Genomic DNA, 19,372 nt, shown 5'->3' with positions numbered 1-19,372 from the left:
TCTCCTATAGTCTCATTCACTGCCACAAAGCTGCCCCCAAAAGAGCCTCAGGACCCCCACACTCCCCCTGCAGCCGTGGGTCCATTCTGGCCATGCCCCCAAGGAAAATAATGGAACATGGAGACAAACCCAGCCAAGCCCTGACCTCTTTGCACTCAGTCCTAACTTAGCAAGCTTCCCTCAAGGCTCCAGGCCTTTTCTTTCCCTTGCCCTGACTCCTGCTGCATGGGAAAGCCCCTCTGTGGTCTAATCAACACTTGTCTCTCTGAGAAGGGACAGTCCCTTGTCTCTGGAGATTGACCATTCAGTGCCTCCTTAGCCCTCTTCCTCAGCCCTGGGCCAAAATCAGGAGCCATCTGGAGCTCAGAGAGAAGGAAGGGAGCATAGCCATAACTCTGTCCCTGCTCCAAGTATGGTGTCATCTTGTGCAGCCCCCTGCCTTAGCTTCAGGCAAGGCCTTCTTATTTAGACTCCTGCCCCAGACAGGGGTCATCCCATCTAACTGCCTTTGTCCTAGGCAGGCACCAGCTTGCCCATCTTCCCTCCCTTCCCCTGCTCTCCAAGCTGGGAGCAGGCGACTCACGGTGCAGACTGAGGGAGATGTTGATGGTGTGCTCATCCACGAAGCCCTTCAGGCCGGGCATGCGGGCACACTTGAGCTGTGTCTGGGCAGCGCTGTCCCCAACATGCACCCAACACACAGTCTCGTTGGTGTAGCTGAAGTCCATGGCTGTGGTCTGCCGTGTACTAGTGGGCGTGATGGTAGACACTTGGGCCCCACTCAGGTACGTAGCCAGGATGTTCTGGGAGTTGGCAATCAGCAGCACAGGGGGCCGGTCTACTGGCTCTGTAGGTGGAGGAGAGAAGGGTCTATGCAGCAAGGGGCTCTAGGACCTCTCAGGCCACTCCCCATCGGGGAGCAACATGGAGGCCACCTATCATTGTGACCACAGGTGACCCCACCTACCATTCTTGGCCTTGCAGGAGCGGTTGTCTGGCTGCAGCAGGTATCCTTCCACACAGCCACATGTAAAGGAGCCATCTGTGTTGGTGCACAGCTGGCTGCAGGTGCCGTAAACTGAGCACTCATCAAAGTCTGCCGGGAAAAGGGCAAGAGCATGGTCATCTCCAGTGTAATAAGGACAGGGAAGTGGGTGCCTTCAGACACCATCCAAAGGTGGTGTCCATCCCTACAGCCTCTTCGGAGGGCGATTTGGCAGAATCTACCACAACAGGAAAGGTGCAAACTTTATCACCTAGCAAGTCCGAACTTGGAATCTACCCTCGAGAAATACCCACACGCATGCACATCATCCATTCATTCAGAAAAGATTTCTTGAGTATCTACTGTATGCCAGGTACTGTCCAAGGCTCTGAAGATATATCCGTGAATAAAAGAGATTCAAACTGCTGCCCTCATGAAACTTAAATTCTGATAATAAATGAAATATTGGCATTCCATGATAAACAGAGAAGTAAGTTATATGTTAGAGGTGATAATACAGTGGAAAAGTGACTGGTGCTGTGGGAAAATATTAAGCAGAGAAAGGGGATATGGAATGTAGGCAGTGGGTTGTGATTTTAGGGATGGTCTCACTGAGAAGGTGGCATTTGTGCAAAGACTCCAGAGAGGTAAATCTTAAAACAGGAAAGGTGCACTGTTTGTGACAGAGAGAAACTGGAACATCTTACTCATCGATAGGGAGATTGCCAAGTAAACTGTGGTAATCAATAGTCATACTCCATAGTGGTTTCTAAAAGTACGAGGTAGATGTCTACATATATTTTTATATGCTTATTTATTTATTTTGAGAGAGAGCGAGAGAGCGTGGGGGAGGGTCAGAGAGAGAGAGGGAGAGAGAGAATCTTAAGCAGGTTCTGCACTGTCAGCGCAGAACCCGATGCAGGGTTCGATCCCAGGAACCATGAGATCGTGACCTGAACCGAAATCAAGAGCCAGTCACTCAACCAACGGAGCCACCCAGGCGCTCCCCCCTCCCTACATATTAATATCGAAAAATCTCTAGAACCTATTGAGAAAACTGAAGAGAAGTATGTACAGTATGATATGTATGTGAAAAAGAGCACACGCACATAAACAATACTTTCAGTTAGATCATCTGTGAATACAGGCAGAGAGATGTACAGAAAAAGGACTGGAGAGAGAGACAGCAAACTGGTAACACAGCTGACCTCCAGAGAGGGAAAAGGGAGCAGAACTGAAAAGGATTCGTCAAAGGAGACTTTGGTTTTTATCTATAATGCTTTAATGTTTTTACAAGAAAACTCACATATGATCTATGTAATTTTAAGAGGAATTTAGTGGAATTTGGTGGAAATAAGTGGTTAGGGCTCACAGTCATGCCCACAGGCTGCAGGGCATGTAATCGTGCCTCCTCTCTTGTACCTTCTGTCTCATTCTTCTCCTACCCCGGCCAGGCCCACTGGCCGTCCCCACACCCGTCCCCACCTGTACCCACCCCAGCATACACACATGTGCACACAAGCACACACACTCACATACCTTTGCAGGTCTTGCCATCTGCCTGTAGTTGAAAGCTATTGTTGCAGTAGCAGGTGGGCCCGTTGAGTGTGGGGACACAGTGGTGCTGGCAGCCCAGCTGAGAACACTGTCCTTGGAGCTCTGTGTGGGGGCAGGCGACACGCACTCAGGCCCCCAGACCTGGCGGCCACACCCAGACCGTAACCTTCCCCTGACTCCTGCCAACCCTTCAGAAACCACTTCCAAGGCTTGTAGTGTCAGAGATGGAAGGGGCTTAGGAATCATCTGACATATTTTGCAAGTGAGGAAACTGAGGCCCAGGGAGGTTATAAGACAGGCCCAAGGTCCCACAGCCAATTATGGCTTAGAATCCACATCTTCCTGCTCTGGCTGCTCTGGACTCCCTCTGTCTCCATGAAAGAGGGGCTCTGGCAGTTGTGGGGGTCAACAGGGAGCGAGGACAGTGAGTCTCATTCTCTTCATATGCCTCTTATCTGCCCTGCCCAGGAACCACAATGCTGGCTTCGGGGCTGAGGGTGAGGAGTGGGCATGGGATGGGGTCTCTCCCCTCAGGATCCCAGCTCTAGTCTGGAAGCACCTCTCCAGCCCATCCCTCAAGCCCTAGAGACCTCAGAGAGAAGGTCCGAGGTCCAGGTAGAAGATGGGAGGAGGAGCAAAACTGGTTCCCTCAGGACCTTTCTCTAATCTTTTCCTCCTGCTGCTGACCCACTTCCACAGGGGAGACAGAAGGGAATGAGACAGGAGGGGGAAGAGGTGGGAGAGCAGCTGCCCCCCCCAGACCAGCGACCCAATTAATGGCCTTGCGTGGGGCCAGGCGGCCTGGCCACAAAGACCCCTTTGTCCAGCGGCCTCACACCCCCACTTCCCCCCCACCTAGGAGAGAGAGCTGCCCGAGATGCTAAGACGTTTAGAAGCACTAAGCCTGCCAGGAGGAGCTGGACTGGGGGGCCAGTCCCTGGTTATTTCTTCTCCTCCCCACCTCCACCCAACAGCCCAAATGTGCTGCCTGTCCAGCCCTTCCCCACAAAGGATGGAGATCAGTGGGGGGGGGGGGGGGCGGTAATTTTTTGTTCTGGAAAATCTAGAGAAAAATTTCTCTTTTGGATGTGCGGCAGGAGGATAAGGAGGCCCAACTTCTGTCATATCAGAGAAGGGAGTTCAGACCCTAGGTTCTCCAGGTTCTTTGTTGTTTTTGATGCTGACAAGGTATTCAAAAGGAAGCAAACTTGAACATGTACCATTCGATAAGATGGGATGGGCATGGTAATTCAAGTCAGCCCCTAGGCCTAAGCTCTGCATCCCATCCCAGGAGCTCTAGACAAAAACATGCAAAATCAACCCAAGGAAAGGATAAAAATCTTCCACAAACTCCCTTGCTCCACACTCCCTGCCTTCAGTGAACAGGATCCAGATGTGTCTCCTCCCACAGGCAGATGTTTCTGACATGCATACAGGCCCAGACGCCACCATCACCCAGGGGCCTGCTCAAGCTCTGGAGACCTTCAGCTCAGTAGAAGGGAGAAGTCACTATTCCCTATTCCCTGCCTCGCACGTATGAGTCTCTGCCTTACCGACGGAATCCTCCCCCGCTGCTCACACATGACCCAGACTCTCCCTGGCCCACAGGGCCTTTGGGGGAAGAATGGCAGGGCTGGCGACCTGAGCTACAGCAGGGAAGGGACCTATCGTCCTAACGTTCCCTCCTCGGCCTGGATGACCTCCCATCAAACAGCTTCAGAGTGTCTCAAAGATCTGCATTTCCTGGGGGATGGCTTCTGGGGCATCGGCGGGGAATTAGGTGAACCAGACTCCACATCCCCACCCCCAGCTTCAATCACAGCATCTCTTTTTCCCTGTTCACACTCAGGTTGCATGTAAGAAACCATGTGAAGAAAGGACCCTACTATCTACAACAACAAAGTATGAAAATACTGACCTAGTGCAAAGCTCTCATTTTACAGGTGGGATACTGGGATTTGGAGAGAGGTAGTGACTTGGCCAAGCACCCACGGCCAAAGAGAAGTGTCCAGGCCAGCACCCATACTGATCCCCACAGGGCTGTTGACCAAGCTCCAAACTCAAAGGCCCACTGATTTGGGCTGCTATCTGGTGGCATCTCTGTGCATGGGAGCAGGACAAGGCCTCATCCCCACTGAAGGTGTGAGGACAGTCCTCAGATGGTGGGCCTCCAGACCCATCACAGGCCTGGCTGAGAACTCACTGCATCCATCTGGGGCAGAGAAGTGGAAGAGCCCTTACCTCGGCAGTGGGGCCCCTCATCCGAACCATCCACGCAGTCCTGGACTCCGTTGCAGAGGCGGGACATGAGAATACACATCTCGGTGCCCAGGCAATTGTGTTCATTTGGCTGACATCGCTGGGCCTTACTCTGTGGACCTGGGGGCAGATGGGAAGCCTAGCATGAAGAAGGTGGCTAGACTGCCTGTCTAGCCACTTGTTCACCAGGAGAGGCGATGAGGACACCAAGACTGGGGTTTCAGATACCCGCATTTCTTAGATCTCAGGAGGTCTCGGGGGCTGGTTAGATTTTCCCACCTAGGGCCCTTTGTCATCATTCCCAAAGGTAGCCACACACCCAGGAGCAGCCAGGCAGAGGGAAGAACTAGGCCTTCAGCAGAGTCCGCTCCCCACATGCCCGATACGTATGGACCCCAACACCTCCACACTGTGCACTCAAGAGACGGGCTGAGATTTAGAGGCGAAAGGTTTTGAGGAGCCGAGGAAAGCAGAGTCCATGGCAGAGAGGCTCAAATGTTAAAGAACACTTTCTTCCCAAAGCTCCCTAGGGCACAGAGCCGGGGCTGAAAGCCAGATGAAGTTGCACTGTCCGATACATAGCAACAGCCATATGTGGCTACTGTGCACCTGAAATGTGACTAGTTCAAACTGTAAGTATAAAATACTACACTGGCTTTAAAGACTTAAGTTTTCTTTAATTTAATTTATTTTCTATTTTTTGAGAGAGAGGGAGCATGAGTGGGGGAGATGGGCAGACAGAGAGAGAAAGAATCCTAAGCAGGCTCCATGCTCAGCATGGAGCTCGACACGGGGCTCAATCCCATGACCCAGGGGATCGTGACCTGAGCTGAAATGAAGAGTCGGACACTCAACCAACTGAGCCACCCAGGCGCCCCTGGCATTAAAGACTTAATACCAAAAAAAAATTAAATAAATAAATAAATAAATAAATAAATAAAGGCTTAATACCACATACACAAAAAAGAATGCAAAAGATCTCATTGCTAATATTATATGATTAATATACAGAAATAATAACATTTCAGATACATTGGGTAATATAAAATTAAAATTGACTTCACTTAACTACTCTTACCTCTTTTTTTTTTATTTTTTTTAATGTTTATTTATTTTTGAGAGAGAGGTAGAGTATGAGTGGGGAGGGGCAGAGAAAGACAGAGACAGAGACAGAGACAGAATCCAAAGCAGGCTCCAGGCTCTGAGCTGTCAGCACAGAGCCCAACGCGGGGCTCGAACTCACAGACTGAGAGATCATGACCTGAGCTGAAGTCGGACACTTAACCAACTGAGCCACCCAGGTGCCCCTACTCTTACCTCTTTTAATGTGGCTACCAGAAAATTTAAAAATTGCATATGTGGCTCACATTATATTTCTGTTGGATGATACCACTCTAGATGCCCAATCCCAGAGCAGCCTGCCTAGTGGAAGGATTTGGGAAGCATCAAGGGTTGTGGCCCACTGATGATGTCTCTGGTACTTCCTTTGTTGCCCAGGAAGATGGGCCAGGGCAAGAAGGGTAGAGCTCCTCAGGGAATCCTAAGGAGGCCACGCAGGTTAGGATGCTGGCTGAGCCCATGCGTTGGGAGACAGACCACTGCACCCTGGCTCCCATGCCTGGACAGAGTGTGTGAGAGAGTATCTGTGTGTGAGCCCATCTGTCCACGTATGCCTGGGGAGGAGTACCTGTACACGGGTGAAGGAGGTGAGGAGCGAGAAGTGTGGAGTGAGGGTGTGTCTGCACGTGCTGGTCTGTGCTGGTGCTTCTGGCCTCAGTCTGTGCATTTCCATGTCCTTCAGGAGTGAGTCTGGATTTTTACGAGTGTCTGGGGGTGTCTGTCTGAGGTTGGGCTTCTGCATCCCTGTTTGAGAGTGTGGACTCTGTGTTGCTATAAGAATGTGTCTGTGCTGATGTGTGCCCTGGTCTGTGTGTGCGTGTGTGTGTGTGTGTGTGTGTGTGTGTGTGTGTGTGGTGGTGATGGTGGTGGGGAGGGATGCATCAGGGCTCCCCCTGATGGATCTGGGAGGGTACATGAGTGCAAACAATGTGGGGATGTGTCTAAGGTGGGGTCTGCATCAAACTGAAGAAAGATCGGGCCCTTCTGCGTGGTTACCATCACCCCCACATCAAGCATCAGGGTAAAACAAAGTAGGGCGTAAAGGTGGTATCTGGCAAGAAGAATCTCCAGGCTGAACTCCCCTCACCATAGAAACACTTGAAGACTATCCCGACTCTACCCCTTGAGGGCAGGGTATGGGGAAAAGGCAGAGAGAACGGGTGGCTCCCTTTCTGGCCCTAAAATTACTCCTGACCATTGTGGGTGAGGGTATAGGGAGAGGACAGGGAATAGAGCTGGAGCAGGCTAAACCTGGGAGAGAGAACAGGGACAGACCTAGGAATGCAGGTCTCCTAGACCCTGGCCCCGACTGGCCAAGCAGCGAGAGGCTGAAGGTGGAGACCCCAGGACTCTGCCAGCTGCCCAACACTCTGGGGTCCCGCCAGCAAATCCTCCACCCCCCACTGGCAGGGTAAAGGCTGGGTGCGGACCTTTCTCCCAGTTTAAACAGCTGCCTCTGATTACACCACTTACTGGGGCAGGGGAAGGCGGGGGTGGCGGGGAAACGCACAGGGGTGGGGCTTCTGGTACAGAGACTGAGTAAGAGCCAGTGGCCTTTGGCCTGGGAACCTGAGGACAGGAAGAGGACCCGGCAAGACCTGGGGGCACTTATTAAGAGTCAGAAGTCTCAGAGGTGGGGAGAAGAGGACTGAGCAAGAAGGGAAGGGAAGCTGGGCTCTCTCCTTCCAGCAAAGCTGTCAGCCCAGACAACAAAGTCTCTGGCAGGCTTGGGGGTACAGCCGCTAAAGGAGCAATCGGATGTGTCATTCTGAGCACATCATGCACCGTGCCGGGCACTTTGAAGAGGGGGAGAGAATAGTTTTAGCTGTGTCATGGACAAACAATCACAGAGCAAGGTCCACACCAGGCTAGAGATCAGTCGTCCTTATCCCAAACTTCCTGAGCCAAAATGAAAAGGCGTTTAGGAGAAGGGATCAGAAAAAGTACTTACAAATCTCAGGGGCCTCATCGGATCCGTCCGGGCAGTCCCTCTCACCATCACACCGCCAGCCTTTGGAGATACAGGTGATCTGGTCTCTGCAGGCAAACTGTTTGGGGCTACAAGTCTTAGGGGCTAGGAGTAAGGAAAGAAAACAATGAAAGGTGGAGGGCAACTCTACGACCTTCAAGTCCCTAGAGCTCCTCCTCCTTCCCCAGCATCAGGCCCATCTGGCCCAGACTCTGAGCTACAGTCCAGGTACCCAGGGTGGCAGGCGGCTGTGGGATACTCCCGGAATACCGTGTACCTGTGGTGGGGGGGAGGAGAAGGATGCAGGAAACGTATCTTACAGCCTGCTCATCCACCCCAGATGCTGCCTGTCCAGTGTGCCTCTCCAGTTCTCAGGGTCAAAGCCCTTGCTGTTCTGCATTACTCTGGTCAGACACCAGCGGCCCCAGTTTTGTTGACCGAGAGTGATGGTGAAAGATCAGGACTTAGGCCTTTGACATTTTTTCTCTTTATCTTCCTTTCCCTCCCCCTAGAAGCCGAGAGCCACTTTATTTGTTTGTTTGTTTGTTTGTTTGTTTGTTTGTTTATTTATTTATTTTTGAGTGAGCTCTAAGCCCAATGTGGGGCTTGAACTCACAACCCTGAGATCAAGAATCCCACGCTCTTCCAATCAAGCCAGGCACCCTAAGGGCTGTTCTTTTCTAACCTCTTTGCTCAGTCCGCCCTCTGTGGTACTCCTGGTCCCTGAAACCCATCACCCTGCCCATCTCCAACTCCTAACCACCAGGCCCCAGACAGGAAGTGGTGGGGGGTGCCCTCGGCACAGTGATGACTTAGAGACTGTATCAGCAGAAGTATAGGAGGGAAAGGCAAGGCAGGGTAGGGAGCCCTGCCTCCACCTCCATTCTCTAAAGACACGGCTCCCCTTGTTGGTTAAACCTCAAGGAGGGCTTTCAGTAGATGTCGTCTGAGATAAAAGGCACAGAAGACAGCTCAGGATGCCACAACTGAAGAGCCGCAGCAGAAGGGTGACTGGGAGCTGGTTTCAGGCCAGTTAACCTGTGGAGTTACTACATCCAGGACCTCTTTGCCCTGTCCTTCACCCCCTCTTCACCTTCCTCTGCTCCCACCTAGATTTCTTGCCTCATTCTCCAAGGAGGAATTAAGAATGGTAACACTAACTCTTACTGTGGGCTCAGTATGCATGAGAACTATAGTCAACCCATTCTTCCCATGTATCATCTCATTTAATCCTCTCCACAATATGACAAAATAGGTAGTGCTACTAATACCATCATTCATAGATGAGGAAGCCAAGCCCCAGAAAAGGTGGGGTCACATAGCAGGCAAGTGACCAAACCCGGACTCAGACCAGTTGAGCCAACGCTAAGCTTTTAGCCAGGGCAGTCCGCATCAGCCTCCCAGCTCCCACGGAGACATCCTCAGGAGCTTTTCCTTCCAACCCCGTCACCATGTCCTCCATGGGAAGAAAAGTCCCCTGCTCTCCCTCATCCCCACCCAGGGCTGGGTTCCCAGTCTCCCAGCCCATCATCGCCTTTTCCTTGGCCTGTTGTAAATTCCATCTCTATTCAGCTGGCATGCACTGAAGACCAGCCTGGGGTGCCAAGGAGGAGTGAGATGCCCCCTTGGGAGCCCCAGTCCCCCTGGGAAGACAGCTGTACACAACTAACTCAAATGCAGGGCAGAATGAGCTCAGGGCTGAGACAGAGTATAAATAAAGTATGTCAGGGCTCTGAGCAGGAAGGGATAGAGTCTGAGGAGGGCCACACGGAGACGATGTCCTCCCTCCCTAACCCCCATCTCTGGCAGAAGGGACTGCACCCAGGCCCCTGGCCAGGATGAGAGCCGAGTTCAGGAAACACATCAAGGATGGCCTGGCCAGGCTCCCCCACCCGCGGCGTCCCCCTCCCCTACCTCCCACCCTGAGCAGGGAATAAAGGCCCCTTGAGGAGGTGGATAATGCTGAGTTCATTGCCCCACTGGGCCAGCTGTGAGGTCTTCCCGGGGAAACAGCCCGCCAGCCTAGTTAGCATGCCGGAGACCGGTCCTCTTCCCCTGGCCAGCCGAGACTGGCTGGGGGTGGGTAGAAAGGGCTGGAATGGGACTAGAGAGGCAGATGGGCCATTTGGAGCCCAGAAATGGCCCCCATGCCACCCCCACCCCTTCACATGGACTTAGTCCACGCCCCCACTCCTCCTCAAGGCAGAACTCACAGCCCCGTGAGGTCACTGGTTGGCCACTCCAACCTCCCCTCCACTCCGTGTCCCAGCCATGATCCCCCCTCCATTGGCCCTCACTTTGCACCCCCCCCCAGCTGTCCCCACCCCCATTTTTGGCCTGAACTCGGCAGAGGAAACAGCAGCTGGCAAACTCGGAAAGCTGGAATGAGAGAGATTCACAAACCAGATGTGCTCTTGTGGAGGGGGGGAGTGGGGGATGGGGGAAGGAAAGGAAGAGGAGCACTCGGGGCCCCTGTCCCATCGCAGCACCTCTTCAGGCCCGGGGCGGAGGGACCTGGGGGCGCTGCACTGCTCCCAAGGGACCAGGCAGCACAAGGATCTTGGAGAGATATGTGACAGCACTTCCTTCCTGTCAGGGATGGTGAAGAAAGCCCCAGGAATCTGGAGTTTGAAGGCTGAAGCCTGTCTTTGATTTCCTTCAGGGGGAGTGGGGAGGAAAGAAACAAATAACCTACTTTGGGGCAGTCTACATAGCCAAGAGAAGCCTCCCTCTGAGGTGGGAGGGAGCTGCAGTGGGGGTGGGGTAGGGCACTTGTAATCTGCTTAGAACTGCCAGCCAACCCCACTCCCCTCAGCTGAGCCTTCTGCATCTGACGCTAGCAGCCACAAAACCCATCTTTGTGGCCCGCCGCTAAGGTGAGGGAACAACATGGCCTAAGTTCGGGAGCAACCACTAGCCTCCTCTGCCTCCCACCCCTCATGAGAATTGGGGCTTCCTAATGATAGGAGCTAACTAACACTTTTCAACATGGTCACTACTCGTCAGCCACTGACCTGAAACACTTTGTTCATGTTAATTCATTTAGATCCTCAAAACCCTGGGAGGTGGGTACTGTTGCAATCTCCATCGTATGGACGAGGAAACTGAGGCACAGAGTGATGGGTAACTGAACAGGTGGTTTCCTCACTGACCATGAGGATGGAGCCAGATGAAAAAGGATGAAGAAAAGGAACTGGCAGGGAGAATATTTTGGTTCTCTGGCACTAGGAGTGGGGAAAGAGATTATAGGGGGTGGCAGTGACCTTCAGGGCTCCTCAGAGAGGAGGGGGAGGTGGAGGAGGCAGAGAGGGACAAGAACAGAACAGAGAGGGAAGACAGAGGAAGGAGAAGAAGGAGGAGAGGACTGGAGAGGGAGGAGAGTGAGTGAGGTTGCAGCAAGAACGCCGGGACACAGGGGCCGTCTGTTCTCAGCTTTGCCTGGAGATGAATGTGACCGCCATGCTAACTCTGGCCAACACCCCCGCCCCCCCCCCTCAAACCCAGGCACCCAGCCCAGCCATGGCCCCCAGGGCCACCAAGCTGGAGCCAGGACAGGAGGTGTAGGCTTGGGTGTATGTCCAGACACAACACGGACCCCACTGCCCTGCTTGAGCCTTGGCTGTTGTCCTCTGTCCCATTCCGGGACCTTGGGGGTGGGGTGGGGAAGGAGGGCGAGAGTGCCTGGCTAGAGAAGAGAGGATGACAGGAAAGGACAAACCCTGAGGGAGTCTTCTCCAGAAGAGGAGACCCATCCATTGATCCCCTTGGGAGCTCCCCTTGGGAGCAAGGGAGCTGCGACCTCAGATGGCGTGTCCTAAAGGACCAGGAGACTTGGGGCCAGGAAAGCATGAAGGGGACCCTTGGGGCCCTTTTCAAGAGCAGACACAGCAGAGGGAGAGATAGGCTGTGTTAGCAGGGGGATATTTTCTAAAGGGAACCACGTGAGATATCTAAAGGAACAGAAGAGCTGGGGGTGGCCAGGGGCTGGGGGGCAGAGCCTGCAGGAATCTAAACTTTCAAACATAGGGGGGTGGGGCAGCAGGGCCTCCCAGACCCAAACCGAGAGCTTTTCACTGAATTTTATGTATTTTGGGTGTTACCCGGTGGCTCCTTCCCGCAGCTCAGTGAGGCTCAGACACATTTTTGTCATTCCTGAGTCTGGGACTCTGCTTTTGCGGCCTGGACAGACGTACAGACGGGATGGCTTGGACTGCCAGGGGAGGGGAAGGGTCTCCCCCTCCATCCTGAGTCAATATTGACTCAGCAGGACATTAGCCTGACCAGTGACCTCCCCACCATCTTTTCCTTTCCCCACAAGCAAAATTCAACCCTCAAATTCCCCCAGAGGTCATCATATCTCTCACCAGGCCTTTATAAGGCCTTTATAAGCCTACCCCCAACACACACGCATGGTTTATGCTCAGCAGAAGGAGAAGGTCTAAGCTCCTGACCCGTTCCCCACACCTTTGTCCAGTTCTCAGGTCATGAGGAAGTTCTGAGAGAAGTCTAACCTCCCCCTTTCCTTCTGAAATATCTCCTTTCCCCTATTACTCAGCCCATAAAGGTATCAAGTTCCCTTCCTCCAGAAACATTCTCTACAAAATCCATTCCTAAAAGTAGTGGAGGGGGAAAAAGAGAGAGAAATATGGAGGAAAGTGAAGGGCGAACTGCAGAACTGGACATTCCGACTCTGACCTGGGAGGGGAAGAATAATTCCAAAATGGCGAGGTGGGAAAGAGAGCATGTGGGAAAGCCCAGGAGAGATGCTCACTCCCACGGAGGTTTGAGATGCCCATCCCAGGCCTGGATGGAAGTGGATGGAGACAGGTAGAGACAAATCAAGCAATGGAGACTAAAAAAGATAGACAGAGAATGCCACAAAGGGTGGGCAACCAGACAGAGATGAACCAGAAGGATGAGAGACAAAGGTTTGGAGAGGCCAAGAGAGCACACACCAATGACAGCAGACAGAGGAAAAATAGACAGGAAGGGGTCTCAGCCCAGAGGCTGCCAAGATAATGGCACAGTTGTCTTAGGATGAACCCAAAAAACAACAAGCCCCCGAGACTCAGAGTAGGGTGGGGGCAGCATATATCCTGACTTATGGAGACAGAGTCCCTGCTGTAGCAGTTCTTTCCCAAGGAATACCCAGAACAAGGGTTATTGCCTCCCACAGAATAGGGAGTTAGGGGAAGAAGACTGGAGCTCTTCAACCAGAGAAGCCAAGGCCTCGGAGAGACTCTCATCTCGCCTGAGGGAGCAAGAGGGACAAACACCTCTCCCCCACCACTATCCCTCACCTCTTTCCTGGGGAGTTTTTACACTAGTGCCTGGGGCCACTGCACCGGAAGCACTCCAAAGCCAACTGCTTCCTTCTCCAAACAATGCAGGATCCTGCTAACTGGGCTGAAATCTGGGACTGAACACAGTGGGGTGGGACTAAGTTCTCCAAATGCTCACAGGGGCACCCAGCTCCACCAGGTCAAGGACCCTTTCATGGCCCCAATCAGCTGCACCCAGATTCCCCAAGGGCGGTGAGCTCTCCATACAGAGCCAGAAGGCTTGAATCCTGGAGAGTACACAGAGTGGGGGGATCCTGACAAGAGACTACTGAGGGGCAATATGCCCTAGGCTCGGGGTTCTGATGTGCAAAGGCGGAGACCGCAGCAGGAGGAAAGAAAATTTGACTTGAGTAAAGAGGGGCTCCTTAAAGCATGGAGTCTTGAGGAGTTGGGCGGATTTGGACAGGATCTGGCTCTAGCCAGGACCCCAACTGACATCCTTAAGAGGTTCAGTGACAGTGGAGAGGTTGGAGGCAAACAAAAAAACCAAAAACCAAAAACCAAAACAAACAACAACATATATATATGGGGGGGGGGGGGGAGGAGAGAAAATGGAGGAAGGGGGAGCAAGATTGGAAGAAAAGAAGAAGCCTCTACCATCAAAATATTCCTCCAATCTCCAAATCATTGTGCTAAACATCCCTGCTTTGAAAGACCAGGGGAAGGGGAGATGTTCAAGGATGGGGGTCTGACTGGGGAAAAAAGGAGTTTGGAAGTTTCTCTCAGAGAGCCAGGAGGCAAACACCTCAGCCTCATAACTCACTTCAACTGTCCAGCTTGTCTGATAACTGGTAATACAACTGGCTCAAGGGCGTGTGTGGAGAGGGGTGTGGAAAGAGGGAGGCAGTCGGCCTTCCCTGAGCCATAACTGCCTGGGGCTGCCCTCCCCACTACAAGATGTTCCTAAGCTCAGCAGGGTCCTCAATGACCCTTTTTCCCATTCCCCACCTCATCCATTTCCTCATCCTCCCTGATAGCAAGTACACTCAATTCTGTTTACTAGTGGGGGTGACATGGCTCCCCAAAGAGAAGGGGACACTGGGGTGAGTTCAGGTGGAGCAGACGAGGCAGAAGAGGTGGGGAAGACTCCTAGGGCTGCTCCCCTAGAGGGAAAGCAGCAAGGCCTGCGATAGCAGCAGAGAGAAAGTTTAGACACAAAGTTAGGTATCTGGGGTCAAAAGGTTTCCTTCTTTGGAGAAAGAAGACAGTGGGCCCAAGGCATGAGGGCAGGGGTAGAGATAAGAGAATCCTCTGGGCTGCCCTGGATAGCACCGGCCCTACAGGTCTGTACAATACCCCTTTCCCCCCCTTCAGAGTGGGGTAGAACCGATGATTCATATTTCCATTCCCAAGGTAAGAGTAGTAGAGTGTGTCTGGGGAAGGGTCCTCTTCCTGGGACTTTGGATACAGTTTGGTTTGAGCTGGGTTACAGATGTGGGCTTGGTGGAAATTTTAAGAAAGGGCAGGGAGACAGTTAAGGAGAACATGTCCAATCTCTCCCACTTCCACTCACCAGCAACTAACCTGTAGTGTGGCAAATAGAACCACCTTAGAAGTCTGGGGGTGAAGCAATCTGGTGCTATCCTTGAATGGGATGGGGACTTTTCTGCTCTCCGAAGAGGCCCCTCTTGCTTCTTCCTAACTCCATCCTCCCATGATGCGAGGGTCTCTCTTTTTCTCTTAAATTTTTTTTTCTATTGCCCCTAGAAGTCATGCGCCCAAACCTCTCTGCCTTAGTTTCCCCTCCCACCTCACAGGGTTGAGAAAAAGAGGAAAGAACATGTATAACAAGGAATCATGGGCTAGGGCTGCCTGTGAGGACTGGTCTAGAGAGAATATTCAAGAGAAAGCCTCTTTTCTCCTCTTGGGCAGGTAACTGAGGTAGTGGCAGAGAAGAGAACAGACATAGTGACAGAAGAGAAGTCAACATAACTGGGAGCCACTGAAAATACTGTCTTTTGGGGGCACAGTTACTTCCCGACTCCCTAACCTCTCTTCTCTAACTGAAGCAAGCTGGGGGGAGGGGAGGAGAGGGAGAGACAATCTGGTTTCAGAGAAAAACTTTCCCAATCCTAACCTGGCAAAATTTAGAAGATGGAGGAGGGGTGCATGATGATACTGGGTCCAGGTTTTTCCCTGGTTGGATGGACCAAAATGACGGGAAGGGATGAGATCCCACCCTCCTCAAATAGGGGCCCAGCCCAGCCCAACCCCATGATCCTAGCTCAAAGCTTGGGCAAGACTTGAACCAGTGACTCACAAGCAAGAGAAAAATAGCTGACATAGAGAGGGGAGAGGGGACACCCCATTTCCCTAAAAAGACTCTGTTCTAGCCCAAGCCTAACTGTAATATACAAAGTGTGTGTGTATGGGGCAAAGGTGGAGAGAAATAAACACATTTCCTAAAGGAGCAGAGAATTGGGGGGTAGGGCCATAGCCATAACCCCCATCCAACCTCCAACTCTCCTTCCTGTCCAAACTGTGATCAAGCCAGAAGTCAGGGAGAAAGCAGCTTTTTTCCTCCCTCCCACCTCAGCATTCCAGGCCATTCTCCAGTCCCCTTCCCCAATGATGACATCTGACGTTTTTCATCTCAAAGCTCCCAGGAATTAAGAAGGAAAATTCAAAGTCACATAGCATCGCTGCCCCCCCCACCCCCACCCAGCCCTATCCAGGCTACTGACAGAGGCCCTGAGAGGGGGAAGTGCCCGCTTAGGAACCCAGGCGGGTAGCCCGCTGGATCCTGGACCTAGGCCTCCAAGCTTGGACTCCCCAGGCCCAGATTCCACACCCAAGCAGGGGGCCTTCCCTGTGGCCTTCCCTCTTCCCACCCACAGCCTTCCCGGGCCTGCCTGCCCTCTGCCCAGCGGGGCAACCCTGACCCAGCTCCCCCTTCCAGATTCAGAGGCCACTGCAAAAGCCCCCCCACCCCTTTGCAGCCGTACATTGCAAATCCGGATTCCTTCACATTTCAGATGGGGGTGGGGGGGGGTGGAGGATGTAGGGGAGGCAGAGGCCCTCCCCAACCAGAGACAGGAGGAGAAGGCCTCTGGATCCCAGGATCAGAAAAAAGGGGAGCCCTTTTCTCTCTTCCCAGGCCTCTGGTCTTTGTTTGGGCTGGGGGGTCCCGGAAGCATCATTTGCCCTGGGCCCCCATCCTCCAAATCGGACCCCCATCCCCGCCCCCAGTCGGGCCGCTGCTGTGTCAGCTGGACTGGGATAACAAAAGGCACCCCCTCCCGCGTCTCCCTTCCCCATCTGAGCGCAGGAATGGGGGCTGGGGAGTGGGTGTCCCCAGGGGTCCAAGGGGGCCGCGGAATCTCACTCACCGTCGATAGCGGCCGCGACGAGAGCTGAGAGCAGGGGCAGCAACAGCAGCAGCGGCGGGGTCAGCATGGTGTGGGCTGATGCAAGCAGCAGCCCCCTCCCCTCTGGTCCTGCTACTTCTTGCCGTCGCCCCCCCCCAATTGGGGGGTCCCCCTTTTTCCTCCTTCTCCCCTCCTCCTCCTCTATTCTTATCCTATCCTTAAGCAAAGAGCATCAGGGGTGTGGGTGAAGAGGTAGAGTTCAGAGCCCCTTGGGGAGGGCCTGCTGTCGAGGGTGCGCCCGCCCCCTCCTCCCAAATCTAAACCCTTCACCCCCTGCTTTTCTCTTCTCCCCTCTTTCCCCCTCCCAGAGCGAAGCTCACAACCCCATCTCCGAGCCGCCTCCGGCTGCAAAAATGCACAATTGGGAGGAGGCGGGGTAGGGGGTGGGGGGCGTGGACCGGGTGGGGGAAGCGTTTGGAAGGGGCCTGATGGAGCTCTGGGGGCTCCCCCGGTTTCCGCCTCCTCAGTGCACGGGCCTGGAGCTCGCACCACTGTTCCCCGGACTGAGGTGCCGCGACGGGGGGGCGAGGGGGGGAGAGGGAGGGGACCGGCAAAGGAGGGAGGGAGAGAAGGGGCGGGGAAAGAAAGGGGGGGGGGAGAAAGAGCTACGCGGCAATCCTGTGAGTGCGCATGCGCGGATTTGGCGCGCTGCCCTGGGGAGGGGGAGTCAGCGCAGCGACAGGATTTGGGTCTGGTCAGCGGTCCTAGAGTGGAGGTCTCCGGACCCCCGCTAGCCAGTTTGGGGCCTGGAGCGTCCTCTCCCCAGACTGGGCCTTCCCCCCTCCCCCGTGCTTCAGAGAGCTGAAGGGCCGAGGGGAGATTGGGCAGTGGGCGAGGAGAGCTGAGGGGCTTCTCTTTGAAACTCGGGGTCGTGTCCTAGGAGTTCAGGCTCCGTCTAGGGATCCAGGACCCGGGGTCCGGGCGGAGGCCCGATTTCCTCGGGGAACTCTGACTGTGCCTCTCCTGCCTGGAGTGGGGGGCAGGGGCCTCCAGTCCGCAAGGAAGATACGCGGAAAGGCTGAGGTTTGATTTGGAGACTTCGTAAAACAGAGACAGGGATTGGGGCCTTCGGAGAAGGGGGGCGGGGTGGGGGAGGGGCTGCGAGGGCCCGCCCCCACCTCGCCCCAGGGCTCAGAGTAAACAGGGACACCCGCGGGGACACGCCGGAGCTTGTCCGCCCGCGTAGGGCTGGGGATGGAGCCCACCTTAGTACCCGCCCCGCCCTGCTCGCCTGGCACCGGGCGCGGGAGGGGCAAGCCCTGGTTTGGAGGGAGGTGAGTCACCAACGGGTGGGGTTGAGAAAGGGCCACCCCCCTTCGCCCCAAGAGGTCTGGGTTCATTTATGTTTGGTTTGGTGTTTTGTTTTGTTTTTTATACCTTCTGGCTGACTTCCCACGAAGTTGGGGTTTTAGATTCAGAGCAACAGGGATTTGGGATAAGATGAGGGACTCTGGACCCCTGCTTCCAGGCCTCGAGGTCTAAGGTGTCTGCTGAGTGCCGGACCTTTGTCCCGGCCCCGAGACCACACGGGAATGCTACTTTGAGTCCTGAAGGCGCCGGGCGGTTCCCAGAGCCCGGTGAATGTGCTTCTGGCCACTGCCCCCTTCTGGGCGGTGTTTTAAGGTTGTACCTTGGGTGTCTGAAAGTCAGAGTTCAGGGACGCAGCAGGCAACGTCTTGGGCTGCCAGAAATTGACGTTAGAGATGAGAGAGGGTTGCACCACCATTCTCACTTTTTAAATTCTGGTGGAGGAATGAATGGGAAGGGCTCCAAGTGCTCACACCAGTCCATCCCTGGCAGGAAAGGGACCAGCATGGAGGACTTGTCCCATTGATGGCAAGGAGAGTGAGAAGAATCCGGAAAGCACTGGACCTTTTCACCAAACCAGAGCTTCCTCTGGGCTCACTTTGCTCAGAGCCAAGTCCACCTGCTTTTAGTCTCCTAAGCTAGAAACTTCAGACATTTTGCCAATTCCTCATCGGCCTTTCTCTCCTATATCCAATCTTGTAAGCCTGTGCTCAAGGCCTGTCATTTCTCCCTCTGAAATATAGCTCAGATTTCCTCCATTTCCACTGCCAGAGAGTTTCTCTGGACAGGGGTGGGGTCGTGTTCATCTTTTTATCCAGCCCTCATGGGCTAATGCAGTGATAGGCACATTGCAAGGACTCGCTGTTTTTGTTTTGTTTTGTTTTAATTAATTAATTGGTTTTTTAAATGTTTATTTGATTTTGAGACAGAGCAAGCGGGGGAGGGGCAGAGAGAGAGGGAGACACAATCTGAAGCAGGCTCCAGGCTCTAAGCTGTCAGCACAGAGCCGGACACAGGAACCGCAAGATCACGACCTGAGCCAAAGTCCGACGCTTAACCAACTGAACCACCCAGGCGTCCCTGTTTTGGTTTTTTAAAAGTAGGCTTCACACCTAGCGCAAAGCCCAACACAGGGCTTGAACTCATGACCCTGAGATCAAGACCTGAGCTGAGACTGAGTCAGATGTTTAACAGACGGAGTCACCCTGGCGTCCCACTAACTTTTTAATGAATGCCTAGGTTGGTTCCTTCCTTACCTAGGACCCTGCTCCTAATACTGTGGTCCAGGTGAAATCAGGTGAAGCCGACTTCAGGCAGTTCTGAAAGGAAAGAGCTATCTGGAGTGACCATATGTATAGCCCAAGAGAGCTGTGAGGGGCATCTCATTCCTTCTTTCATAAAGGAATCTTCCTAAAATTGCTTTCCCTATGTTTCTTCCTGGCTGGCGAACCTCTCTGCTCAGTAT

At 53.6% G+C, this 19,372-nt stretch overlaps 1 protein-coding gene across 2 annotated transcripts in view; it reads right to left on the bottom strand.

Annotated features, from left to right (window-relative positions):
• The window catches only part of LRP1 (LDL receptor related protein 1), an 81,839-nt gene extending 64,715 nt beyond the window's left edge, over nt 1-17,124 (bottom strand). For both annotated transcript variants that reach the window (XM_043564531.1, XM_043564532.1), the window contains exons 1-6: nt 16,561-17,124; nt 7,872-7,994; nt 4,784-4,921; nt 2,525-2,644; nt 968-1,096; nt 584-847 (exon numbers count right to left, since the gene is read on the bottom strand). In XM_043564531.1, the coding sequence (XP_043420466.1) occupies nt 584-847; nt 968-1,096; nt 2,525-2,644; nt 4,784-4,921; nt 7,872-7,994; nt 16,561-16,627 (841 nt within the window). In that variant the 5' untranslated portion in view covers nt 16,628-17,124. The remainder of the gene's footprint in view (nt 1-583; nt 848-967; nt 1,097-2,524; nt 2,645-4,783; nt 4,922-7,871; nt 7,995-16,560) is intronic.
• Nucleotides 17,125-19,372: the final 2,248 nt, after the last annotated feature.

The sequence above is a fragment of the Prionailurus bengalensis genome, chromosome B4 (genome assembly GCF_016509475.1).
Source record: "Prionailurus bengalensis isolate Pbe53 chromosome B4, Fcat_Pben_1.1_paternal_pri, whole genome shotgun sequence".
Taxonomy (NCBI): Eukaryota; Metazoa; Chordata; class Mammalia; order Carnivora; family Felidae; genus Prionailurus; species Prionailurus bengalensis.
This window is presented reverse-complemented; position numbering and strand designations above follow the sequence as displayed.